A 27,577-nucleotide genomic window follows, 5' to 3' on the forward strand; every position below is an offset into this window, starting at 1 on the left:
GCCATAGAGACACCAAGGAAGAGAAAGCTGTTGTGGTTGCACTAAGGCACACAGAGGGTAGGTCAGACCCACCTCGGGAGAGGGGATTGGACAGAGCAGGGGTTTGTGGGTAGGGATGGGAGGGCTGGGAGGATATGAGGCCTTGCTCAGGAACTCCAGAGTCCAGAGGTCCTGAATTCTAGGGAGGTGGTTTTCCAACTTTGTTGCAAGTCAAGATCACAGGGAAGTTTATTTTTCCATCCACCCCTTCCTTCTTTGTTAGGTAGTCTCACGTATCCCCAGTCTAGCCTCAAACTCTATATAGCCAAATGATTGTGAATTTATGATCCTCCCGTCTTTGGCTCCTGAGTTCTGGGACTACAGGTATGAACCACAACACCGGTTTATGCAGTGCTGGGGATAAAAGTTAGGACTTCATGCATACTAGGTAAGCACCCTACCAACCGAGTTATATCCCCAGCCCTTAAGGAGCCTGCTGCTTCTTCCCTCCCTCCTTCCCTCCCTCTCTCCTTCCCTCCCTCTCTCCTTCCCTCCCTCCCTCCTTCCCTTCCTCTCTCCTTCCCTCCCTTCCTCTTTCCCTTCCCCTTCCTCTCCCTCTTCCTTCCTTCCTTCCTTCCTTTCTCTCTCTCTCTCTCTTTTAAGGCAAGGTCTCACTTATGTAGTAATAAGGTCTCACTTAAATATTTTTGACTGGCCCGGAACTATGTAAACTAAGCCAACCCGAAACTCACAGAGATCCACCCAACTCTGTCTGCAGAGTTCTGAGATTAAAGACATGCACTATGTGGCTGGCTTCTGGGGATCAGGGGAAGGGGCACTTTAAAAATGCCTAACTCCAAGTTGAACCCCAGGTCAAGGCAACGGGGCACCTCTGGAAGGGCACCTGGGCATCGGGACTTTAAAACGCCCCAGGTTGTTCCGGTGAGTGCCAAATGACAGCTCTGAGACCGCGTGTATCCATGGCTACAGGAAGCCAGGGGCTACGAGAGGCCCACAGCCCCCCAGTCCGTCACCCACCGGCCCCAGCACTCACAGGCTGAAGTTCTCGGGGAGGAAGCATCGGTTGCGAAGCAGTCCTGCCCACAGCTGGACGCCCACGATGCCAAAGATGAAAAAGACGAAGAAACAGAGCAGCAGGACGTTGCCCAGCATAGGCAAGGTGTCCAGCAGTAATGTGACGAGAATGCGCATGCCTGTGGGAGCACAGGGGCCATGCTGCGGGCTCCAGTGTGTCCCAGCTCGGCTGAGTGGCACAGGCTGTCAGCCCTCCCCAAGACGCTCCCCTGGTGTGACGCAAAGGCTCAGTTTAAGCTGTAGAGGAGACTGGCGGACACCCCTAACCCTCCTGGGCAGCACTGGTCCATCTATATTAATTGTCGTATGTTACCACCACCACCTAGCTGGAGAAACCGTGCTTTCCAAAGCCCTCCCAAGTTCTGAGTCCCACCTCATCCTCCCACTGTCCACGGGGCTGTTGTTATCACCCCCAATTTACAGATGAGAAGCCTGGGGCTCGCAGAAGTGACGTGAGTTGCTCAGGATGAGAACTGCTCAATGTAGGCGCCAGGACTTAAATTTAGGTTTATGTGCTTCCAAATCCTGCTCCAAAAGGCACTGGCTGGCACGCACACACCACACACACACACACACACACACACACACACACCTCCCACTTCCTTCTCTCACCAGACACAGTCACCTGACCTTCCTAAATGATGCCCCTAGAGGGCCACTGGGGGAACTAAGCTGGGACCTAGAGGCAGGCTAGAGGCAGACAAGATGACCAGCACTTAACCAGGCTTCTGAGCCCACCCCCATCCCCTAGGCCCGCATCTGTGTTCTCTGTGTCTCTGTTTCCTGCCGGGTCCTGATCTTGAAATCGGGGTCTGAAGAGACATACATAACTCTATCTCTTTGGGAGTATTCCCTGCCTCCAGGGTCAAGGCCACTACGTACCCCCAACTCCAAATAAAAGCCTGTTAGGGACCCACTCACCTCACTTCAGTTCTGGTACTCAATAGCCCGAATACTTGAACTAGCCTTCAGAAGACTCAGAGCGCCTAAGCCCTGGTCAAACTGGTGGATCTCTAGTGGCCTATTTGACCTCCAAAGTAGCCTGTGTGGGCCCTGCTCTCTCCAGGGCAAAAGGTCTAAACGACAGCACACCAGCAACTGGTTAACCTTCTTGATGGCCACAGCCACCTTGTTGTAGCCGGCCCTCCTTCTTTTCAGTTCTTCCCACCCCCCTTCAGCTCCTCAGAGATCCAACTGAGATCAATTCCTCAGGGCTTGCATTAAGGGAATTACAGCAGTGGTTAGTCTGAGGTCTATAAATCTAGTGGCTGTCACCTGGGAGAGGAGGCCAGCCACGCCCCTCTTCTGGATCCCCGTTAGCGCCACACATCCTGCCCCACCCCAGACTCACTCAGCAGTTCTGCCCTCCCAGAGATATCTGCAACACACACACACACACACACACACACACACACACACACACACACACATGGCTGCTGCAACATCAGGCATAAAGTCAGGCATAGTGCCCCCTCCTCCCTCCTGAGGCCCCGGTGGGGACCCTCTGCAGCATGTATAGGTTGAGGAATTGCAAAGGGGGCCTGCAAAGGAGGAGGGGCAGGACAGCAAGGGAGCTGAAGCTGCCAAACCTTTGCTGGCTCCAGAAACCAATGCGGTTTAATTTAGATAATGGTCCCAGCGATCACTGCAAGAGTTGGAAAGGGGTTGGGGGAGGGGGGAATGCAACTACGACTGGAGTGTAAGGCATGGAGTGGCCTTGTCTTGAGAGACAGCCACTAGCACTTTGTGTCCCCTCCTGCGGGTCTGACAGTGGATCCACTGGTCCCCGCCCATCTTTATTACCCTAGAAAGGGGTCATCTGAGGTGTTTCTAAGATTCTGTCTAAAGCATGACTGGCTGAAATGACTGGGAGGGGAGATTTTCCCACCAGGGCTAGGGGCTCCAACTGGGTCCTTACTGCGCCCTTCTCTGTCTCAGCTTCAAATTGTTAGGTCATGATGCCTGTGCCACATTTCCTCTGAGGGCCTTGTGTCCAGGGGTGAGGGCTAAGGGGTCACTCACTGGGCACCCGGTTAATGGCCCTGAGCGGTCGCAGCACACGGACTGTCCTGACTGCGGAGAAGCTGACGTTCTGCAGGTCCAGCGAATACTCCAGCATCCTGTGGGGAGGGGCCAGGAAGGAGGCCCTTTGAGTTTGAGGCCAAGTTCATGTGAAAGAAGCCAGTGAAGAATTGTGCTGTGAGGTGGCAGAATGACCTAGGACTCTCCCCTCTCCTCTGCCAAGGGAGGCTGAAGATCAGCTCTGTCTAAGGGGCAAGGACCCTCACCCCCACCCCAAGCAATGACAGTCTCCTCTGACCCCAAAGGAAGACTGAGATTCGGAGGAAAGGCCAGGTCACTGCAAGCAGGCAGCCTTGGCTGACTGGACAGCCAGAGAGGCAGGAGATCAACCCACTACTCTTCTGCCCTAGCCAAAGCCCTCACCCTGCAATGACAATGAAAAAGTCAAGCCGGTTCCAAGTGTCTCCCAGGTAACATTTCTTCCCAAAGATGCCCAAGGCCACCATCTTCACCACCATTTCCACAGCAAAGAAGGCAAAGATGAAGTCATCGAAGGCCTACAGTGGAAAGGAGGGGCTGAAGAAACTGAGGAGATTGGGGGGGACACCCCTCCCACCCAGAGCCCACCAGTTGGGCTTCTGGTAGAACATAGTTCAGGGTATTAAGATCTAAGAAACACACATGCACGCGCGCGCGCATGCGCGCACACACACACACACACACACACACACACACACACACACTCACCTGCAGGATCCGGCAGCGCTGGGAGTCACAGGCAATGTCCTCACACGGCCTGAACATACCCAGAGTCACACAGTTGAGAAGAATGACCAGCATACTGACTCGCTCGAACCACGTATCGGGCGTCAAGGAAACAGTTATCCAGAGCCTGAGCTGTCGGAGAATACTAATGCTTCTACCTGTGCATTAACCCCCTGAGAGATTTTGGAAACACAAGAGGTGAGATGGAAGGTCTTTTATCCCTCCAATCCCGTCTTCCTCATTTGTAAGGTGGAGGAAGCCATGACTCCCCTGGCGGTTTGCACAAGCCGTGTCGGGAACAGCATCGATGGTGCGTGTGGAAATGCCAGGCTCCGTGAGTTTGCTGTGAATCTCATCCTCCTCACTCACCGGATAGATGTGAGAAGCAAGTGAGATAATGTATGCGAATGTGTTACACAAACCTACAGTCGGATTAAGCCTGCCTTACAGTTTACCACGCACTTTCGCACAATGCCACGACGACGACAAAGGCTGCTCACAACAGCCCCGTGAGGCATCCAGGGTGGATCATTTTATTCCCCACAACCCAAGGACAGCAAGACCCAGAGAGCTGAAGCCAAGTCATGTGCCAGAATCGCTCAAGATGCCAGGATGAGCCTGAGGCTTCCAAACTTGTGGTCTATTCTGTCACCTTCCTTACACTACAAACACTCAGATAGGCAGGGGCTCATGAGAGCCTTGGTACCAGACAAGGAAGCCTACATCTTCAGCCCCCCTCCCCTATCCCCAACACTTCAGGGGAGCCCCAGGCTCTCTCTTCAACCACCAGCTTCTCAAAGTCCTCAGCCTTTTGTCACATTCATGCCTTTTGGATCAAAACTACTCCCCATGCCAGAGCCTGGGCTGGTACAAGCTTTAGCTATACAGAGCGGACAGTAGGATCATACATGAGGCTGGCCTGCCACCATATCTCTCGTACCTTCTAAACCCAAGCAGCTAGGAGCAGAGGAAGTTCTTTCTAAATCCTGGGCCTTTCTACATGAGCTCTGTTGAGTGGCTGACCTTCAGCCCATTGGCATGAGACTATACAAGATCCCTCTGGATAAAGAAGGTTCTAGGCCCTGAACCCCACTGATATACAACCAGACAGCCTAGTTTCCTCATGGAAAAATAGGGGTGAGGTAGAAAGAACAAAGTAACCAGAGACGAGTAGAGTCTAGAAAAGAAGGAGGAAGGGGTTGTGGCTGTCTATTGCCGGCCCTCTACTCGGTGCCTAGAACCCTTGGGCTGTTCCTGTCTTTGCCTTCTTCTGGACTGGGAATGAGGAGATGATCAGGGAAGTTCAGAGAACTAAAACTGGGCCTGCAGGTTGCCTTCCAGTATACCCACCTCTGTGCTGAATCTCCAACCCTGACTTCTCCCTCAGCCACCTCGAAGCCTTCCCCCTTCTTTTTAGCCAGGCTCATTTCTCTTGGGTTCACATCCCCATCACCACTCGCCTAGCACCCTAGAAGTCCTAAGATGTTTCAGTTTTCCTACTATCCATCCTTCAAAAGAACGAGAGTATGATGCACACCTTTAATCCCAGCACCTGGGAGGCTGAGGCAGGCAGATCTTGGAGTGCAAAGCCAGCCTCCTCTACAGAGCGAGTTCCAGGACAGCCAGGGCTGGGCTGTGTCTCAAAACACCAAAAGAAAAAAAAAGGGTAAAAATAAAATAAAATAAAATAAAATAAAATAAAATAAAATAAAATAAAATGCCAGGTTTAGAGGCTTAGTAGGTGAGCAGAGTAAATGAAAGTGTTTCTACAGGGCTGTTTTCCTGACTGTAGCCCTGAGTGTAGCCAATAGATCTCTCTCCAGAATGGGGGTCAGCCAGGGGTCACTCTGGAAAAAGGGGGGAAAGGGAGGAAGCCACCACTTGGAAAGGAAAGGACACAATTACCCTTAATAACTAGTCTGTTTTCCCCAAGCTAGCCCATTCTCCTCTGCAGGACAGACAGGGCCTAGGAGGGGCAGGCCCTTGAGAACAACGTTGGGGGAGAAGGGCTCCAGGGTATCTATTTGGACATCCAGTGACAGTGACTCTACCTAGTTAAGTCATCCATGTTCATGGCTCTTCTCCGGTGCTAGTTATGGCTCCTGGCAGGTAAGGGTACTCTACTACATCCTTAACAGCAGCGACAAAGCCCAGAGTGACATGCAGTCCCGAGCAAATGGCCAGTGCCCAGCAGGAATAAATGAATGAGCCACTGTGCCTGTCAGTCAGTCATCTGCCTATCTAGAAGCCAGATGTGCCTCCCCATTCATGTTTTCCTGATGTTTCCCTGAATAGTGACAGATTCATGACAGTGATGTAAGGGGGAACAGAATTGACCTTTGGAAGAACTGCGTCCCCCTTCTGTCCCAGAAAGACTCAGTCTGGGACCTCTGATAGTCAGAACCTGCCCCCAGACAACCCCATATCTGGCTCTTAACCAAATCCCCTTCTCCAGGTTCCTTGGCAATCCAGCCTGCACCCAGGCACATTCCTTGTACTCTGGCTTCCCCTTCACTGTAGATAAGTATGAAAGGACAGGCAAATCTAGAACAACCTGAGTAGAGGAATATCTAAAGGGGGGGATCTTTCACCCTTCCCAGGGTGGGGCTTGTTTCCTTGGCAACATGGCAGTATGTCACTGTGTGATGTTCTTCTGTTGCCATAACAACAGGAGAATGTGTCACCAGGTGGTGTGGATTTGTTGCCATGGTGATTGAAGAGACACCCCCCACCCCCTTACACATTCTCTCCCCTTGCCCAGACTGCTCTCTTGTCCTTATGCAAGGAAAGAGAAGCAGGGAGACCCACAGGTTATCAGGTTGGGGGAAAAACCATGTGACAGATCCCCATGGTAACCAAGGGAACGGGGGACACTGGTTGCCATAGTGACTATGAGAGACCTGTGCGGTCACATGTCTACTGTTGCTATGGTGACTGTCCGGGCTGGAGTGGATCCCAAAGGGTGGGAGCAGGAGAGGGGAGGATCTTTCTCCTCCCCACAACCCACCATCAAAAGCAGAGAAAGAGAGAATGGCAGAAGCAGACCTCTCTACCATCCCTCCCCCTCCTCTCTTTCCTGGGAAAGAGAGGGAAATAGAGCATGTTATATCCACAAATGAGTCTTCTCCATAGGTTTTTATCTAGATAGAGCTTTTGCCTAGATTATTGGCAACTAGAAATCTAAGGCCCTGGGCCCAGGGTGTGAACCCAGACGGCAAGCAGGCCTCTCTCCCTCCCAGAAGTCTGGAAATGTGAGACTAAGGAAAACTGAGGAGGAAATTGGCCTGGACCCAGGGATTCTGGCCTTCTAGTAAGAGTTGGGGGATGGGGCACAGGTCCTTGCTTCACCCACCCCACCAAGAGATTGGTAGTCTATGGGATCTCATGCTCCCTAGGGCGGAAAACGTCCAGGGGTTTAGTTTGAGGGCCTGTGCTCATTTATTTTTCTTCAGAAAAGGGGAATCCCCAACAATGGCCCCATCCCACTAACTACCCTGTTTCCCTATGCGCCCCCAGCTCCGGTGTGTGGGTGTGTGGGGAAAGAGGGTTCCAAATGAACTGAAAACTGAAGCCTGCCCAAAAGGCAGCCAGCCCCACCCAGAGACAGAGACAGGAGACACAGAGACACATGAGAAAGGGCCACTGGAATCTTTGGGAGGGGAAATAGGCCAGAAATCTGATTCAAACTCTGTGACTGGTGTGTGTGTGTGTGTGTGTGTGTGTGTGTGTGTGTGTGTGTGTGTGTCTGGGCGCGCATGTGTGAGCAGTGTGTCTGTCACCATCCCAGCTAAGGCAGGCTGGGCGGGGTGAGAGCTGGGGCGGGAGCAGCAGAAGGGGGGCCAGGGTGGAGGGGTAATCCCAGGAATGACTCCAACTGGCACTAGGGGTGATGGGGAGTCCCCCAGCAGTGGAACAGAGTACGTGCAGAGGAGTCTATATGACCCAGAAGAAAGGAGAATCTGGGACAGATTACCCAAGATCCTCTGCCCCCACCCCAGTTCTACTCAGTTCTCTGCCCCAGCTCTTCTCCCCAGAACCTTCTCTGGATGGTCGAGGATTTGGAAATGGGACGGATGAGGGAACATATGAGATTCAAGCAACCCTCTTATGTGCCCCCCCTCTGGGAACCCAATGGAGAACCCTCCCTTGGGAAGAATCGGAAGCCTTGGGGCACTGGGACAATGGCAAGGGAGACTACAGGAATTCCTAGGGCCTCCTCCCTTCTAGAGACACACACTTGGACACACACAGTGACGCATAGTCCCGCACTCACATTCACTTCTGGAAGCCATTAGGACTCCTGTCTCTCAGGCCTCCCCCCCCTCCTTCCCCCAACTCCTGGCAGGCTCCCCTCTCCTTCTCTGGCCCCCCTCCCACTCCTCCATCCCAAATGCCAGCCTGTGATTTCCAAATGAGAAAAAGCTGTGCTGGGCTCTGAGCTTGGAGAAACTCCTACACAAACTTCCAGATGTGACACAACAACCCGAGAGGGAATGCTCAGGAACTCCTTCCCGGGAGGGGAAACGCACGCCCTCACACTGTAAGAAACACACTGCAAAGGCCAGCGGTCCCTGTAACCTGGGAAGCAGTGGCTTGCCAGGGAGCTGGTTGGGCCCATGTCCCTGATCACCCCAGTAGAGGAACATAGACTTTTGTGTCCTTCCTTCTTCCTCCCTCCACAACACACACACACACACACACACACACACACACACACACACACACACACATCCTACCTACACCTAGATCTCCACTCTAGGAAATCTGGCCTTTTAATGAGGCCGCAAGAGGAAGGGGCCAAGAAAAGTATGTCGAGAAAAAGGCTAACTGCTTCAGTTAATTGAGGAGGGGAAGCCTGTCAGGCCCCTCAGGACCAATGTCTTCGTGACCTACATTGGGAACTCCTGAAGCCAACAGAAGTCTTATAGATACCCAAAAGAGAGGAAGGAGAGGGCTAAGGCTCAGGGGGCAGTTCAGAGTCCTTCTCTGGTGGTGGAAATATACTTGTCCTTGTGACTTGGGTCGGATGGGAAAATGGGGGTAAAAGTCCAGGTAGCCCCCTTTACCAAGAAATTGTTCTCGGCATATTCAACTAGCTAGTCTAGATTTAGGGACATAGATGGCACACACCCAGGACCACACATGACTCCCCAGATTGGGCCTGCCCCCCAATCTCAAGATTAACACCAGACTCCCACCTCTTTCCCTCGTGCAAGCCTGGTCACTTATTTCCTTCCAGGAAAGTACCTCCAGATCCTCCACCTGGAGATAGGGCAAGTGGGCAGAGATGCTTGCCAGAGGTCTGTTTTTAGGGGGTATTTGAAGGGAGAGGTTACCCCTAGGACTCCTGAGAAGGAGAAGGTAGGGACTGCTAGGGGTTTCCCATTCATAATGTGCTTAGGAGTGGAGATGAGGGCTTCTTTTCTCATCTCCATCTCTGCCACAGAGAAGGAGACCCTGGGACAGAGACTCATAATTCAAGATAGCAGTTAGGGAGACCACAGTCCTCAGAGCCCCTAGGCTCTAGGGGCAAAGGATTGGGAGGGGTGATGAGGGGAGCTTCTCAGGACTGGAGGAGTGTGGAGCAGGGGGTGGGGGGGACTCAGCTTATATCCTGCTTTGCGCACTAGAGGCAGCGGCTGCAGAGGGCAGCATCAAGCTCTCCCCTGCCCCTGTGCTCCAAAGCAGAGCCGGACTTGGGCTCTCCGAGGCTACAGGGTAAACCTGGGGTCTCCCAGAGAATTCTCTGGGCTAGAGGAAGAGAATCAGAAGAGGCTATCAGCACTGGGATAGCCATACAGCCAGCCCCCACCTTTCTGGTACCCCAGAGATGGGCGTCAGTCAAACCAGTGAGTGCTTTATGGTAAGGGTTTTTAAGAGGACCAGGGGTTCCCTGACCACGCCAGGCTAAGCAGAGGTGAGGGTGAGGATCACAATTCATCTGCCTGGAATGTTGGGCATGCGCTCCCAAAACCCATCCACAGAGTAGGCTTGGGGAGCTCGACCTCAGCCCTCCTTAATGAACACACACTGGCAGTCTCCCGGTCCCCCCAACACTTTCAGTCGACTGCGGTTTCCCATACCTGGTCTGCCATCAGCCGGAACACTCTGATTTGTGAAAGGGGAGGCGTAGTGTGGACGAGCTTAATCCCATCCCCCACTTGCCGGAGCTTTTGTCAGTACCCCCCCCCACACACACTAGAAAAAAATCCAGCACAAAACTCCCCAACCCAACCTTAGCACTCAACATCAGATAAAGAATTGAGGTGGGGAGGGCGCTGGCCGCATTGGGCTCTCTCTGAAAGGGGCTCCAGTCCAGCTCTGGGGGTAGACAGCTCCCCCTTCACCACATCTTGTTCTCATTCTGCACCCCTGACATCAGCCGCCGCCGAAATCTCCTTGTTGTGCCTCCAACCCGCGGATTGGGAGGGTGTTGGGGGGTAGGACCTGCCCCCACCCCTGTTTCCCGCTAGGTCAGTAAAAACCTCAGCCTTAAGGACTAGGTAGGGGGACTGGACCCTAGAATCCGCCGCAAACTTTGGGGCGGGGGCATAAGGAAACCCCAGGAGATTGCGGTCTCCCCTCCTCCGTCCCCGCAGCTTCCTCTCCACCCCTGCCCCCAAACTCGAAAACCAAACCCAGCTCGCTAACCCGCCGGCGGGCGGGCTGGCGGAGTAGAAAGCCCAGGCTCCTGAAGCTGCCCACATCTGGAGGATGACGACCCTCCTCTGCCCACATCTGTAGAGCATCCAGCTGCTTACCAGAGGGTCACCTCTCCTCTCTTTTCCTAGCTTGGATTTAAACCCTCCACCCCTCACCCCCGCTCAAGGATGACTGAGGTGTGTGTATTCGGAGGTGGGGCTCGTCTGGGGTACCCACCAGTCTCCGCTTCTACTCAGACGCCCCCTCCCCTCCTTAGCAGTCTCCCACTCAACTGTTCACAGTCTAGGCTCACTTCTCCAACTCACCTAGCTTTCGGTCCCCTCTGGCGACACGGCCCGCCCCCCTGTGGACCCCCCTAGTCCGGCCCATCGCGGTGCCCCGAAGGATATGGGTTACAGACCGTGCGGAGACACCAGCTCCGCGGGCGGCTGTCCTGGCTCAAGTAGAAGAAAACCACCGGGGCTAGCGCCGGGTACGGCAGCCCCTCCGCCTCGGAGTCCGCGCTGCCCGGGTCCTTTTCCGTCGACCCCGGCCCCTGCCGGCCCCCGGCCCCGGACAGGTCGTTGAGCTGCGTGAAGCTACGGGGCTGTCCCGACTCCTCGGCGCCCGCTCCATCCTCCTCCTCGTCCATCCTCTGGCCAGCCGGGGCCCCGGGGGGTCCGAAGAGGGGCGAGCGGAGCCCCTCAGAGGAGGTGTCCTCACGCAACCGGGGGACCCCGGTGGGGGAGCATGTGGGGGGCTCTAGAGAGCTTGCTGAGTCCCCAGGAGGGCCAGTTCAGCTCAGCTCCCCCTGCCCTCAGGGGCATGCTGCCCGCGGGGCGCCGGGTCTCAGGGAAGCCCCGCCTGGCTAGAGTCCCGCTTCCCCTGGGTTCCCGGGGGCTCCCCGACTAGCCGGCCGGCTTCCCCTCACTTTGTTCCGGCTTCTTCGCTTCGCGCCCAGGCTCCGGTTGCCCGAACAGGCGCTACCTTCGGCGAAGCAGCCCCCGAGAGGAAGAGAAAAAAAAGGGGCCACCCGATGGAGGGCGGGGGTCCGGGGAGGGGCGCCCCCTCTTCCCTCGGCGCAGCTGGAGCAGGATCTAAGGGGTCAGCATCGTCCCGGCTCCGCGCCAGAGACGGCGGGGGGGGGGAGGGGAGGAGGGATCTCTTTGGGGGTGGGTTTGGAGGGGGTGGGGGCCGACTCCTTCCTCCGCCCCTCGGCGGGCTAAAGGACCGGGAGGGGCGGGGAGACCGTGGGGGGCCGTCCCGGGCGGGGGTGGAGGCGGAGATGTCGCCGCTGCCGCCGCCGCCGCCGTGGCTGCCGTTGCCGTAGCTGTCGCCGGCGCCACTGCCTCCTCCTCCGGCCGAGACGCGGAGCGAGAGAACGAGCGAAAGCGGCGGCGAGGAGCCCGGCGCACACCACAGCTGGATCCCTCACTCCAACTTCAAGCCTCGGCCCCGCCTTTCCCCAGCCAACCTCACAGCCAATCGCCGTGCATCACCGGTCCAGAGCCGCCCTTCCATTGGTCGGCCGCCGTGCCAGTGCGGGAGGGAGTACCGGGGGAGAGAACCACAGCTGGAATCCGGTTCCCACCCCAAAACCAGGACCGCCTTTCTACCCTCCTCTTGCCCCTGGGTTCGCACCCGAAGGCTGGGGCCAATCGGACGACTGTCCAGACCGAACCCACTTTCCTATTGGCCTCTGGGGTCTTTGGGACTCCCCTGGGAGGGAGCCTCGAGAAATCAAAGTATTTGGCGTCGAGTCCTGGGGTAGCCCAACCGGCCTCTGACATCTTTTGTCCAGGACCCTCAAATTGGACAGCAGCCAGAAGTCAGAACCTTAGTCTAAGCAGGACTGGAAAAGAAGGAAGACAGGAATCACAGGAGTTAGGGGTGTTACCGGGACCCCACAGCTAAATCCGACTCTCCACCTGCTTAATAACCTACCTCCTGCTTGAACCTGGGAGTCAGACTGGCGAAAGGGAAGAAGAGTCAGGTGTTTCAGGCTGGAAGGGGTCTGTTTGGGAAGAGTAGGCGTGGCTAGAAAGGTAGGGGTGGGCGTGGTCTGGGAGTGTTTGCTGGTCCAGATCCTTGGTCCACTTCTAAGACGTTGACCCTGCCTAACCCTAACCCGGAGGTCTTCTCACTGATGGTGTGAGCATCATCTGCTTCTAGAGATCTCTGAAGGTTGGAGACTCCCTTCAGGGGCTTCATGGGGAAAGCATAGCTTCCAGGCATGACACCAGACTGCAGAGCCTGGATAACCTGCAGCCCCAACGTGGCAGCAGCCTGCGAAGGCCACTGTGGACCTCGAGTGTTTGGAAGGAATGACACATAGAGCTGAGCTTTACTAACTTCGTCCTGCAAAACTCCACTCTGTGCCTCAGTTTCTCCCCTTGATTCCCAATATGCCTTAAGAGAAGTATCAGAGAGAGAGAGAGAGAGAGAGAGAGAGAGAGAGAGAGAGAGAGAGAGGGAGATATTCTTCCTGGAGTTACTCTTCACACTGTACTGGGAGTGGTGCTGACTCTTGTGTGTCTCCCAGGCAGGCACACGCAAATGGAGACCCTGGTTTTCGCCCAGCCTCATCTCACTATGTTCAGGGGCTCAGTCGATTCTATTTCCCTTACAGTCTCCAAAGGCTGTGGGTGCCAGAGAGCCTTGCAAGCGCCACTGGAGTTCTGAACGTGATGGGGAGGGGAGGGGGGGGAAGCGTTTATGTTAGACGCAGGGAAAATGTCTCTACAATCTGCGTAGGATGTATACGACAGAACGACAGGATCCGTAGTCCTGGTAGACTTCAGGAATGGCACAAGCCACTGCGGAAAAGCTGAGGGATGGACCGGATCACCTCCTGCAGCCCCTGATTACCAGGCGTTCTTCCCTGACAAAAGTTGCACCACCCACACATCCTCCAGAGGCCTCCTGGCACCATGACTTGGGTTTGGGGCCGTGTCAGCTCCCACTCTGGCCAGTTGCCAAGATGGGGTGAAGAGGGCAGAGCTGCTGCTGTGCTGTCACCTTCCTGGTTGCCCTTTTGCCAAATCCCAGCGTTGAGTTGTGCAAATGAGGCCAGTCCTGTTTGCATTTCATGCTAATGAGCGTATCCCCTAAGTGCCTGTTTCTCCTGGAGAGAGTCTCTGCTCTCATTCTGAGTGTGAGGCGCCAATCTTGAACTCAGAGTCCTTTTCTGGGATAGAGGAACTATGTATGGCTTGCTTTTAGAATCTGACATCTTCTCTCCCTCCTGTGTATCCTCAGTCTAGCACATGGGCTTGCTCTTCTGACCACCATCTTGAAGCCTTAGGGTTGGCAGCCTGAGGTAGAAACTCTTATAACCCAGTCTCTAAAGCAGAGGACTATGTGAGACCAGAGGCTTGCCCTGCCCCACAGTTCTCCAGTGGTCAGGGTGGTCCATCTCTTCATCCTCAGGCTTGCCCTGTTCTGGAACATACCAAGAAAAGAGACAGGCAGACACCAGCTGGAAAAATCGAGACCTACTTCCTTGGATTTGCAACCTTAGGAAAATCTGCCATCTAGGACAGCCTAGGGCATCAGGGGACCCTATCTGCTACCTGAGTGGGAGGAGGGAGGACGAAGGCAAGAGAAGATAGGAAGCTTTGCACCCCAGTACTCCAAGGCACCCCTTCCTGCTGGCTTCCTTTCTGGGGGTCGTTAGCAGTGGCCGATGGGTTCAGAGATACTGAAGACAGTACTGAACCAGTCGAAGGTGGGAAACCACACAGTACGAAGCCTGGGCAGGGGAGATGAGCACAGACTTCTCTCTGCCCTAGGCTGTATTCCCTGCTGCATGTCCTAGCCTAGTGTTTGATCCATAGTGGGCACGTAGTGAAAAAAAAAGTTTTTTAGATGAATGACCAGGAAGTGGGAGAGGAAGGAAAAAAAATTCCTTTATTTGTGCCTCTGTTTTCCCACCAAGTTAGACCTATATGATCCAAACTCTCTTCCAAGTTTGCTGGAGAATCTTTGATGTGCCTTGCTGAGCAAGCCCCTCCAGGCCCCTGCAGCCTTCTGGCTTTTGCCCCTCTCATGCTGACTACTGGTTCCCTTAAGAACAAAATCAATCACCCATTTGTGGTACTCTTTACTTGGGGTCGCTGCAACCATTCCATTTGGTCACCTCCATATCTCTGGGAATCAAATGAAACTTCCCTTTCTCAGTTAAAGAATCTGGGGCTCAGGGAAATGAAATGATAATCCCCAAACCAAGAAGACCCTAGGCCCTAGATGCTCTAATACAGCCCTGCTGACAGGAGAGAGGACACAGAGGAGGAGGGTAAAGTGGCACTTGCCAAGAGGAAGAGATGTTGTGGGACTTTTAAATCAATTCCATATCCAGTAAGGGTCATGTTAGCCCAGCCTACCTGGGAGAAGTAATCCCTTCTTCTGAATCTATTTACAAGATATCACAGCCCTGTTCCTGACTGATAGTGGAAGGGAAATGAGAGATGCAAAAGGCAGGCAGGTGGAGGAAAACACCAAATGCACTCTCCTTCATAGCCCTGTCTCCACCTCCTGGCAAGAAGCAGCCTCAGTGATCTTTGTCGTCATTCTGAAGGTCCCAGGGAGAACCTGGTACGCTGAGGGGTGTCAGGCTAGACTCCTACGAACTCTGGCCCTCCAACAGCCATCCCTAGTAGGCTAAAGGTCCCTGCTTCACCATTTCATTCGTGAGGGTCGGTGAGACCACAGGCAAGAGGGCTACATGAACTGCCCAGACCGTTCCAAATATAGTGTTAGGGTTGCCAAAATGGCCACCTGTGTCTCACCATGCTGTACTTTCCCTTCCTGCTGCCCCCAAGCCAGGCTCCACGTGTCCAGGCTTTGACTTGCTGGCAAGGTTGAGTGGGCTCCAGTAAGAAAGAGGCCAGCTGACCTCATTGGCCAGAGTGCTAATCCCCTCCAGATGGGCTGGTGGCTTGCACCAAGGGCCTGCTGCCCAGACTGAGACAACTCCGGTCCCAGTGACCATGGGTAGATGTGTATGTGTGACAATCTCGTGTCTCCAGTTCTCCTTTCTGCTCCCTTCCTCCCTTCTACTGACATCTCCTTAGCAGTACCCCCACCCCAACCCATCCATTCTTCTTTGTCTCTCTGGAAGCTTCCTCTGGCTATCTGTGTTGTTTGACTTGGAGGTTAGCAGGATGCTCAGGCTCAGTAGATCTCAAAAAGACAGTTTCTGTGCAACCTCACAACCCTATTGTTCTGCACCTTCTCATTCCAAGCATCTCTCCAAGCTCCACCCTTCCTGGATGACAGCTATGTGGAGATTCATCTGCCAAGGGTGAGATTTAAGAGCATCTCCCAACATTCAAAGGGCAGGAGGAGGTCCCAGGAAGGTGCCAGCTTCCTCTGTAGCAGGAGTCAAGTGGATCTGGGGAAGGACTTCCAACACAACAGATGTTCCACATGCAAGAGAGCCCTTTCCCAGACCATCCTGCAGGAAGAGGCAGAGTGTGAGCTCCTGAAGTGATGCTGGGGTTGGATGGGAACCTCAAAGAAAAGTCTTAGTCCTGGTACTTGCGGTTTCCACAGCATATACTACATTGCATGGAAACATTAATTAATGTTAATTACATATCTTTCTGCTAAACATTAAAGTCTATACTGAGCCCCTGTCCCTTCCTTAGCTTTAAACAAAGAGGCAAGGGAAAAGATGGCAGGTCATTTCCTAGCAGGGCCTTACCATTCCTGAGCTAGTACACACCGTGTCCTTACCCTGGTTCTGATCCTGGGTTTTGGACAACTGACTAATCGTGGACAGAGGCAAGATTAGCCTGGTGACCAGATGGAAGGCAACAGGGCAAGGAGAGGAGAGAAAAGAGTCACCTGTGGACTCTCATGGGAAGGCTGGTCCCAGGCGGCTGTCATCAGGCCCTCACAAGAGGAAGTCACCACGGGACACTGTTAGGTTTATTTCATGGTGAGTAAGGTGTCCATGGGGGAGCCACAACGATGGCTGTGATCATCTGGAGGCAGGGTTCCCAGGGGTGGCTATAGATTTGGCATAGCCTCTGGCCCAGCTTGGAGAGTTCTGGGCAGTCATTGGTGTAGCAGCTTTCGTAGTTCACAGGGATCCGTGATAGGCATGGAGCAGGCTTGGTTCTCAAATATGTAGACCGTGGCCCGGTCTTCTACTCGTCGAAGGTTGCTCAGGAAGGGAAGCTGACGGGACAGGAAGCTTGATGGGTCTCCATCAGCCAGAATGAGCACCTGGGATATTGGCAGAGCACAAAGTGTCACCTGGGACAGGGTACTGGTCATTGCAGAGCCCAGCGGGAAGTGACCTATCCCCCAAACCTCCAAAAGGAAGGATGTGGGGAGCTGAGTAGGGAGACACAATGAGGGAGGTAGAGAGTGAACACAAGGTTGCAGGGGTGGGCACCTTATTAGGAATGTAGATGGAGTGGACACATTGCAGCAGGGCCTTGGTGTCCTTGGCCTGAGGGTCTCCACAGATCACGATCTGTCCAGTATAGGAAAGTCATCCAGTGTCAGGAAGAGAGAAGCTAGTCCCCAAACCTGCCAGACCTTCCCCATCCTCCACCCACCCAGAATTCCTAAAAAGGGAAGAGACTCACCTCAGCTATCAGGAGGATTCAACAGATTTAAAGCTCCACAAGTGCAAACACACAAAACACACACACACACACACACACACAGACACACACACAGACACACACACACACAGACACACACACACACAGACACACACACACAGACACACACAGACACACACACAGACACACACACAGACACAGATACACACACACAGACACAGATACACACACACAGACACACACACACAGACACACACACAGACAGACACACACACAGACACACACAGACACACACACAGACACACACAGACACAGATACACACACACACAGACATACACAATACACACACAGACACACACACACAGACACACACACACAGACATACACAATACACACACACAGACACACACACACACAGACATACACAATACACACACACACAGACACACACACAGACACACACACACAGACACACACACACACACACACACACACACACACACACACCAGGAATGCACATTAGTGGCAATGTCATACACTGCAGTGGACATACAAATACAGGTCGGGGTGTCCAGAAGACTTGCTACACTGCATGGCACACAACACACAAATAGGCATAGTTACATGCACACATAGCAGACATCACACATATAAACACATGCAAACATACACCCACAGAGGAACACACAAATATTCACAGGCAAATCCTCTAGTCCATACCAGCACATAAACCAGAAAAAGTATGTGTGTGAGTGTGTGTGTGTGTGTGTGTGTGTGTGTGTGTGTGTGTGTACAAAAGAGTTGACATAGCAATAAACCACAAAGGGACAGAAATAATCAGGTTGACATGCAGAACTTTACAGAGAAACACTTCACCAGCCGCCAGACCATCAGGAACCCATCTTTTAGCCTCTCCATTTTGCCTTTATATGCAAACAGCCCAATGACAAGCCCTCACAGGCTGTCTCCCCTGACACCACCCTCCCACAGACACCTCCACCCCCCAGAGCGGAGACCCCTGCATACGTATAAGTGAGCTTTGGTAGCAGCCCTGGAGCTCCATTCATGGCTACTATAGCTTGTTCCATCACCAGCCTCCCTCCTGGCCTGGTCTCAGTGCACATTTTATCTCCTCCCTACCTGCTTCAGAGTCTGCTGTTGAGCTGAGAGGGCACGGACCATCTCAGGCAAGGCCACCGGGACTCGGCGCATGCGCTCCGAGAAGGCTGTCAACAGGCACACACACTTGTCCATCCAATCCTTGTGGCCGGTTAAGCCGTGTAACCGGAGGAGGTTGTGGGCCGACACGGAGTTGGCACTGGGTTCTGCGCCATCCTGGTCTGCAAGGGCATAGGAGGAGGTATACAGGGATAGTTGTTGGGCTTCAGGGCCCTGTCTGAGACTGAATCTGGGTTTTGGGGTCCAGGGATAAGATGAGGAAGTTCATATGGTCTGATTTTTTTTTCACAAGCCCCTCTCTCCTGCTAAGCCGTGGAGCCGTGGGTATCCAGGTTCCCTACCTCACGGCTGATGCCTTTGTCTAACTACCGACTGCCAGGGCCAGAGAGGCATCACCCAAATCCCTCCCCTCTTCTATTTCCTCTACACATCCTGCTGGCCTACTGCCTGAACAGCTCCCAATCCTTTCCTGTCCCCCATCTCATGGGCTACCCCTGGCTGCTTTCAACAGTACCTCCCAAGCCTAAAAGTCAGCATTCTCTTAATGGGTCACCCTGATTTCCCAGTTTCCGTTCATCTCTACAACAGTCAGAATGGCCGCTTTACATCCAAGCCAGAGCAAGTCAGACCCTCTCAGTGCCCTAAGCTCTCTCTTCCTTATCCCAGCATGTGCACCTCCTCTCTGGTCTCTCTGTTTTCCACACTCACCTAACCCCTAGGGCTCTCTCATTAAACTGTCTCCTCTGCCTAAGTCTCTTCCAAGTGCCTCCCCGACAGCACAGATCCTCTTGGCTGACACCTGTCACAGGTTTACTGTATTCTCAAAGCTCTAGTGACGAAACATTTTGCACTATCTCCACCACATGTTGTAAGCTTCCTTCAGGCAGAGACCAAGTCATTCTTGCCTAACAAATTAAATCTGTGGATTTCGGATACCCCTGCGTGCTCACAGGAAAACTACAAGGACATCTCCATTAACTCTGAGGAACTCTGAGTGCTTCTAGCCCTCATTTGTATATTAGAAAGCGGGTTCAGAAGTATCAGGAGACCTCCAAAGTCACATAGAATAAAGACATGAAGCTAGCAGCCCCACGTGAGCTGTTTACTCTAACACTACACAAGTATTTTCCTCTGCAATGCCCTGCCGCCAGCCCGAACCAAGGGCCCAAGGCCAGCACTGACCATCCTTCAAACGAAGAGGCAGGTCTGTCCCCAGCTCAGCCTCACTGCAGAAGTAGCCACCACCGTGGGAGTCCCAGAAGAGTTTGTCCTGTATGTCCTGCAGACGCAGAGCCCACTCAAGCCAAGAGCTCTCCTGTGAGGCCTCATACAGGTCCAGCAGGCCCCGCACCACAAAGGCATAGTCCTCCAGAAAACCCCAGCATGGCGGATTGCTAAGGGTACAGGAGAGAAGGAAGTCTGAGGACAGGCCCAGGAAAGCAAGAAGAAACTTCTCGTGCTTTCTTTCCGTTAATCCTCAATACCCACTTCTCCTGTGGCTACATTAGCCTATTTCCCAAAAGAGCCAATGGGCCCAAGAGTGTTAAGGGAGCAGAGTAGTGACTGAGCAGTCAACTGAAAGGGCAGAACAGGGCTAGAATCACACAAGGAAACGGCCTCTTGGTCTGCCCATCCCCCACCTCCCACCTTTGCTCCACGGTTCCTCCAGCGCCAGCATAGCATGTCCTCTTCAGGCGGCCGCTGGACACATCAAACATGTGCCGCTTGAGGAATTTGGCACCGTTGGTGGCCTGGGTGACTAACTTTTCCATACCTAGGACAGACCCCGCCACGGCAAAACCAGACACCATCAAGCCTGGAGGAATGAGAGGTCAGAGGTGTTAAGAGGTCAACCAGAGCTCTTCTGGGGCAACACACCCCACTCCACCCCACCCGGTGGCTCCAAGTGCCAAGCCCAGGCGAATTATTCTCTAAATCTCCATTTATTTGTTTCTAAATCAAAATTGAAAAGGCCTATGAAGAAAGGAGGGGGGAGACAGAAGGGGCGTGGCCAGTAGAATTAAGGTTCAGAGAGGGTCACCCCACCGTTCCAGGCAGCCAGCATCTTGTTGTCCAGGTGTGCTTTCGGTCTATGTTTCCGGGCCTGGAAGAGCTTCTCCAGCCCTGTGTTGAGCAACGCCCTCACAGCTTCCACCTCCAGGCCATAGCGGGCGGCCGTCAGCTCTAGTGAGTACCGCACGGTCAGAACATTCTGACCGTGCATCTCCCCGTTGACATCCTGAGGGAAACAGCCGTGGTCAGAAGGAGCCCGTGTACTTGGTGGGCCTGGGGTCCTTCTCTGGGTCTGTAAAAGTCCTCACCTGAGTGGGGTTGATATTGCCTGCCTCACTGAGTCCGTAATGCTTCATTAGGAGCTGGCCTGAGGTCAGAGGCTCGCTGGCGCCCCCCACCGGCTCTGGGAGCAGCTGTTGAACCTCTTTGACTGTCCACAAATACAAAGCACCCTCTTGGGGCTTCACGCCCCGCTCTGGGGGAGAATCAGCATCCTCTGCACTGTAGAAGCCTCCGGACTGTGAGGATAGGAGAGTTGGCTAGTCATCATCTTAAAGGCAATGGAGACCTCAAGCCCTCCTGCACCCAGGTATGCCTGCCTCACTGGACACACACCCGATGGCTCAGATTCCGGGTCACATACTGCAGGATGCCTTTGGCAACATCGGAGAAGAATTCATCGCCAGAGATCTGAGGGGGGTGGAGATTGTAAGTTAAGGTCACTGGCGGGGAGGTGGGGCTCAGATTCATAGAGGATACTCTCCCAGGAAAGTGGGTGGGGCGTAGGGAAGCCCAGGTGTCTAGAGCGTGAGAAGGAATTCTGGACTGAAATTAAGAGGAAGTCACAGTTACCTGGAAGACCTTGGGATTGGCAGCCAGGGTTAAGGTTAGGGGCAAAAGTCACCTGGAAGGCTTGGCAGTAGACCACCGAGAGCTGTGCCTGGTCATACAGCATCTTCTCAAAGTGAGGAATGTGCCACTGTCGGTCCGTGGAGTAGCGGTGAAAGCCCTGGGCCAGGCAGGATGTTAGGCTAGTCTGATCTCAGTCTCTGTTACTAGGCCTGCTGCCCCTCCAGGGAACCTGGCCTGCCCTCACCTGCCCCACATGATCCCGGATGCCTCCGTTGGCCATCATCTTCAGGGTGTGCAAAGCCATCTGCTGAGCTCGGGAGCCATCCTGGGTGACCCGATGACTGAGCCAATAGGAGAACAGGAAGTTCAGAATCACTGTGGAGCAGGAAGGAGAGGGTAAGAGGGCCAGGCAGTATCTGTCAGATTGGAAGATGGGAACTTCTACCATCCACTTAGAGGACACAGGCCATTGTCTGAGTCAGAGGTCAGAATACCATTGGCCCACAGGGGACCAGAGAGCAACCCAGCCATACAAGAGAGAACAAAGATGGGGTTGGGGATTTAGCTCAGTGGTAGAGCGCTTGCCTAGGAAGCGCAAGGCCCTGGGTTTGGTCCCCAGCTCCGAAAAAAAGAACCCAAAAAAAGAAAAAAAAAAAAAGAGAGAGAGAGAGACCAAAGGCACTGGGTCACTTAACTAAGTTAGATGGTCATTAGATAGGGCAGGGCCAGAGGTCACTGACCAGGTGTGGGAAACTTAGGGGCCTCAGCAAAGCCACCATACTCCTCATCATATCCCTCATCCAACTGCTGGAAGCAGCGGCTATTCATGGTGGCAGCGGAGGGCGGAAGCTGTCTGTCACCCACGCTGATCTCAGATCGGGCCAGCAGGGCTGTGGTGACACGCTGGCTGTTTTCCAGAAGGGTGTTCTTGTTCTGTTTCCACTAGAGGAGGTGAGCACACATGTGGAGGTCAGTACACATGGGGTGGGGTGGGGGGGCTCCCCATAGTCCCTCAGCCTGCACTTTGGTACCTTTTCTCCCTGGCATCCACCCACCTGATCACAGATTCTCATCAACACTGTTCGGAAGCCAACTCGAGTCAAACCATCCTCTGGTGGGAAGTAGGTGCCCCCAACAAATGGCTGGAGGCTGGGGGTCAGCCACACATTCATTGGCCAGCCTCCTCCACTACTGGTGGCCTGAAAGAGGGAGGGCCAGGATCAGGGGAGCTGCCATGCACAGGTGTGACAAGACCATCACAGGGCTGTCTCACCTGCACAAAAGTCATGTACACTTTGTCCACGTCTGGCCTCTCCTCTCTGTCCACCATCACGGAGACGAAGTTCTCGTTGAGCAGGTGCCCTATCTCTTCATTCTGGAAGGATTCTTCCTCCATCATGTGGCACCAGTGACAGGTGGAGTACCCCACTAGGATAGAAAAGGGACAGGAGGGCAGAAAGAGGACCCCGGGACCCAAAGGACTCGCCCCAACCCCCTGCCTGTCCCCAAACCCCATCCCGGTAACAGTGGGTGTATACCTGAGAGAAAAATTGGTTTGTTTTCTTTTTTGGCCTTGTCGAAGGCTTCCTGTCCCCAGGGGTACCTAGACCCAACATGAAGAAGACGTCACTCAGTAGCCTAGGGAGTCTTGGAAGATTAGGGACCCCAGATGCTTCAAGGGAAACCCTGGGATAGCGCTCACCAATCCACCGGGTTGTGGGCATGTTGTAAGAGGTATGGAGACTTCTCATTGATCAGTCGATTGGCAGTCTTCTGAGGTGCAGGTGGAGGACAGTTAGTCCGACTTGCCTTTCCTCCAGCAGGCATGGGCACAGAATTACTAACTGAAGCACTTCGGTCCTTGTCCCGGGAGGAGCTGCCCCTAATGTGGGCAGATAGGTCACACGAATGAAGACCACTTCCCCTTTACCTTCCCAAATCAGCTTAATGGTCACCCAAACTCAAAGATTTCCACTCCCAGTCCAGCCCACCTTTCTGAACCACGGGGGAGACCGTGGCCTTTGTGCTCCCCCTTATGTTTTGGGGGTGGTGGGGAATGGTGGCTCATTGGGGGCTCCCTGCCAGGTTAGTCTCCCCCAGCTTCTCGGACTTGGCGGTAGGAAGGGTATCTGTGAGGTCAGAGAGGGTCATAATGAGTAGAATGGTCCATCCAGCTCTGTTCTATCACCCACGGAGGGCCCCTCCCTGGATTGGTTGCACTGCAGGCATCCCTAGTATGCATGAGGGTAACCTGGAAAGGGAGTGGCTACTGCCAGTGTCTAGATAGATCAAAAGGAATTGGGTCCAGGACTGGACCAGGTGAGGAACAGCCAGAAGTAGGCAGGAACTACTTAGCCAAGAGCTCCAAATGGAGCACTCTGAAGGACCAAGTCTTGTGACACACACACACACACACACACACACACACACACACACACACACACGGGAGGGGAGAGAGAGGGAAAGAGGGGAAGAGAGATGAGAAAGAAGAGGGTGGGGGAGGAGGAGGGGGAGGGGGAGGAGGGGGAGGAGGAGGAGGAGGAGAAGGAGAAGAAGAAGAAAAGAAGAAGAAGAAGAAGAAGAAGAAGAAGAAGAAGAAGAAGAAGAAGAAGAAGAAGAAGAAGAAGAAGAAGAAAAGAAGAAGAAGAAGAAGAAGAAGAAGAAGAAGAAGAAGAAGAAGAAGAAGAAGAAGAAGAAGAAGAAGAAGAAGAAAAAGAAAAGAGGGAAAGGGGGAACACTCAGAATCAAATAGGCCTGTCTTAGGGAGTTCAACCTGGGAACTCAGCTAAATAATAACAGGCCAGTGCAGCAACATGAGACTCTAACAGGATGCAAGGTGCTTCAAGAGAGGGGTCTGTGGACAACACGTCATTCTAGAAAGGCTTTCTGGAGGTAGTGTTAAGGTAGTCAAAGAGCTAGCCTGATCTGGCAATACTGCAGCAGATAAGAAGGGAGGGGGAAGAAAAGGAGCCTTCATGCAGAGGGATCCAAGCAGACATGGCACCGTGCCTGAAAGACCCTCCCCAACCCCCCGCAGGCGCCAGGCATATTGTAGTGACTAGCCCATACCTTCGGCTAACGGGAGGGCCCAACCCCACAGTGGGGTGACCGGAGGTTGGGGCCCAGACAGTCCCACACTCTCAGTACGACTGCTCCAAATCGGGCTATAGGCTTCAAAGGGCGGACCCGGAGCCGGGTCTTCGCCAAGTCTCTGGCCCTGTGGCTGGTCTCCGAGCGCCGCTCGGCGGTAGAGCGCGGAAATACTGCCGTGCCTTTGAAGATCCAACCGTCTCAGCGCCTAAAATTCGAGCAAAATAAACTGGGTTCCATTTAAAGTGCTGGCAAGAAGAGGGACCCTCACAGCATCCAATACTTTCGCTAGCTCTTTTCCCTTTTACAAGCGGGAAATGAGGCTCCCGTTGAAGGATTTGCTCGGCCAGGATTTGCTTAATTCAGCCTACCGCTCTCAAGGCCCTCCTTAGAACCCACCCACTCCAGGAAGCCTTCTGAATGATGACACTGAGCCAATGTGTCCTTACTTCATGCTCTATTTGCTTGGTTCATTCATTTTACTCAGCCAGTGCCTAGTGTCCTCTGCTGTCTACTACTATGCCAAGCATTGAACACCAATACGCTCCTCCCTACCCTTTACTCACAACTAGGGAATTGTCTACACACTGTGACAAGTACCGTGAACGGGTATAATCTAGCAAGAGACTTGATCCTGTAAAAGGGACATGGGGGAAAAGCTCTGCATAGGAAGTTCTATTTGAGGGGTAGCTATAAAGAATGAGAGAGAACTTGCAGGAAGTGAGAGAAGCAGCAGAAGGAACAGCTTGTGTAAAGGTCCTGTAGCAGGTGAGGGATTTGGGACTGAAGAACAGTAGAAGGCTAGCACAGCTGGAGGGTAGAGTGAAAGGATAGCTAATGAATGTGGATAGGAGCTGGCGTGGCTTGCTATTGCCGTGATGAAACACGATGACCAAAAAGCAACTTGGGGAGAAAGGAGTTTATTTCACCTTATACTTCCCCATCACAGTCCTGTGTCCATCATCAAAGGGGAAGTCGGGGCTGAAATTCAAGGCAGGAACTGCAGCAGAAGCCACGGAGGAATGCTCTCCATGTCTTGCTCAGCCTGCCTTCTAGTACATAGGACCACTAACCCAGGGGTGGCAGGCACTGATCACCCTCAAACATCAATCATCAGTGAAGAAAATGCACCCCAGGCTTGCCCACAAGTCAGTCTGATGAGGACACATTTTCTCAGCTAAGCTCCCTGCTTCCAAATCAGTCTAGCTTGTGTCAAGTTGACATAAAACTAGCCGGCCATGGAAGTTAGAGGAGTGGGCAGGACTAGGTCTGGGACAGGGGGTGAACTCTGAGGAGGAGGCATTGCTGGGGATGCAATCCAGGGCCTTATACATGCTACACATGCCTCAGCAGGAGAGCTCCTAATGACATAGGGAGGAGGCTGCTGAGGAGCTTGCCTGCCTGGTGTATTGTTTGTTTGTTTTTGGGCCCTCCCCCTCCTCCAAGACAGGGTTTCTCTGTGTAGCCCTGGCTGTCCTGGAACCTGCTCTGCAGACCAGGCTGGCCTTGAACTCACAGAGATCTACTGTCCCTGTCTCCCGAGTGCTGGGATCAAAGGTGTGCGCCACTGCTGCCCAGACCATTTTAATCAGGATAGTAGCCTCTTAGGTCTGGAAACGGGGAAAGAATGGAAGCAGGTTTAACGAAGGGGTCATGGCAGCACACAGGAGAGACAGGGAGCCTCCTGTCTTACTGGGGGATAGGGGTAAAACTGCAGAGGAAGGGAACCTTGAGGAGAGGGGTGTCAGTTAACATAAAAGGGTAAGGCCTTGCTCTGAAGAAGATGGAGCCATAGGAGGTCCAGAGGTCTTTTTTGGGTCTGTCGGTCTGAATACCTGCATGCAGAATGGAAGGAGTAAGGGCTTGATGAACAGAAGGGAGGCTGTTGGGAAAGAGAAAAGGATTTTCTATGTGGAGAGCTTTTGACAAAGCAGCATATTGAGAGAAGAGAGCTCAGGTCCATACTCCTTGAATCATGACAGCATAGGCAGGCAGGACCCATGCATAAATTCAGACACTGTAGCATCCTAGAAGCAGAGCTACAGGGATCTTAAGAGCAGCTAGGCATGGTGGCGCATACCTGTACATCTCGGTGCTGAGCTAAGGAGATATGAAGCTAGAGGCTGAGACTGAAAGAGCACGAGTTCAAGGTCAATTTGAGCTGCAAAGAAAGACCTCATCTAAAATAAGGGGGTCGGGGGGAAGGATGGACTCAGTCAATAAAAGTGCTCATTTCATGAATGTGAGGGTTCGAGTTCCATCCCCACAAACCTACAGAAAACAAAAGCAACAGCATAACCGCAGCAGTGATGAGGCAGGAGGCAGAGGTAGACTGGATGCCTGGAGTTCAGTGGCCTTCTAGCTTGGTCTACCTGGCAAAGTTCCACGCCAAGAGGAAATCTTTTCTTGGGCTACAGAGATGGTCTGCTGGTTGAGAGGGCTGATTGTTCTTCCAGAGGATTCATTAAATCCTGCCCCTGGCCAATGGTGGCTCACAACTGTAACTCATGCACGTAGTGCTCGAACATATGCAGGCACAACACCAATGTACATAAAATAATGAAATGTTAAACGAAAAAAATAAACCCTGTCTCAAAATGTGAAAGGTACCTGAGGAATGAATGTGAAGTTGTCCTCTGAACTCCACCCACAGACCACACACACACACACACACACACACACACACACACACACACACACACACATAATGAAGTGCCTACAGAGAAGTCAAATGTTCTCTGGCTTTAGCAGACCCTGGGCTGGACCTGGTGAGTGTAGTCCTAGCGATACCAAGCTGAGAACAGGCGGCCCACCATTGAGAAATGGGAAAGAAGGAAACAATGGCTTTGGTTTTGAGACAGATGAAGCCAAGGAGGCTGTATGTTGGCAAGCAGGATCTGCCTGGAAGAAAGTGAATTGAAGGCCTAGAAGAGAGATGGGACTCCTAACACGGAGTCTGAGGATAAGGGCACAGGCTTGGGGGTATAAGACATGTTCTAGGGCTGGAGAGATGGCTCAGCGGTTAAGAGCACTGACTGCTCTCCCAGAGGTCCTGAGTTCAATTCCCAGCAACCACATGGTGGCTCACAACCATCTGTAATGGTATCCGATCCCCTCTCCTGGTGTGTCTGAAGACAGCTACAGTGTACCCACATACTTGAAATAAATAAATAAATCTTAAAAAAAAAAGGACATGTTCTAGTGCCAGGAAAGCAGTTCCCAGGGGAGACAGAGAGCCCTGTCGTGAGTGCCAAGGGTTTGGGGTGATGGCAGACATGGATGGAGATGGATGAGAGATCCGGGATCAGGGAGTTAATGTGGAACTGGGGTGAGAGCTGAGCCATGAGGAAAGCATGCTGGG

The 27,577-nt window shown here is 53.3% G+C and overlaps 2 protein-coding genes across 16 annotated transcripts in view; both read right to left on the reverse strand.

The window, feature by feature from the left end:
- The window catches only part of Cacna1g (calcium voltage-gated channel subunit alpha1 G), a 68,041-nt gene extending 56,109 nt beyond the window's left edge, over positions 1–11,932 (reverse strand). For 7 of the 14 annotated variants that reach the window (XM_008768000.4, XM_008768001.4, XM_008767999.4 and 4 more), the window contains exons 1-5: positions 10,914–11,931; positions 3,844–3,955; positions 3,520–3,653; positions 3,097–3,194; positions 1,034–1,193 (exon numbers count right to left, since the gene is read on the reverse strand). In XM_008768000.4, the coding sequence (XP_008766222.2) occupies positions 1,034–1,193; positions 3,097–3,194; positions 3,520–3,653; positions 3,844–3,955; positions 10,914–11,155 (746 nt within the window). In that variant the 5' untranslated portion in view covers positions 11,156–11,931. Of the gene's footprint in view, positions 1–1,033; positions 1,194–3,096; positions 3,195–3,519; positions 3,654–3,843; positions 3,956–10,913 lie in introns of all 14 variants that reach the window. The other 7 variants (XM_017597189.3, XM_008767988.4, XM_008767986.4 and 4 more) reach the window with 2 other exon arrangements.
- Positions 11,933–16,412: 4,480 nt separating this feature from the next.
- Positions 16,413–24,357, reverse strand: Spata20 (spermatogenesis associated 20). Of its 2 annotated transcripts, none has more exons than XM_006247200.4 (16): positions 24,196–24,357; positions 22,829–23,008; positions 22,665–22,729; positions 22,400–22,554; positions 22,182–22,325; positions 21,867–22,068; positions 21,371–21,501; positions 21,179–21,283; positions 20,890–20,964; positions 20,583–20,792; positions 20,308–20,500; positions 19,909–20,077; positions 19,444–19,655; positions 18,223–18,422; positions 16,907–16,987; positions 16,413–16,734 (listed from the first exon to the last, which is right to left on the reverse strand). In XM_006247200.4, the coding sequence occupies exons 2-16, from the start codon at positions 22,951–22,953 to the stop codon at positions 16,564–16,566; spliced, it is 2,238 nt and encodes a 745-aa protein (XP_006247262.1). In that variant the 5' UTR covers positions 22,954–23,008; positions 24,196–24,357; the 3' UTR covers positions 16,413–16,563.
- Positions 24,358–27,577: the final 3,220 nt, after the last annotated feature.

This window comes from Rattus norvegicus, chromosome 10, assembly GCF_036323735.1.
Source record: "Rattus norvegicus strain BN/NHsdMcwi chromosome 10, GRCr8, whole genome shotgun sequence".
Taxonomy (NCBI): Eukaryota; Metazoa; Chordata; class Mammalia; order Rodentia; family Muridae; genus Rattus; species Rattus norvegicus.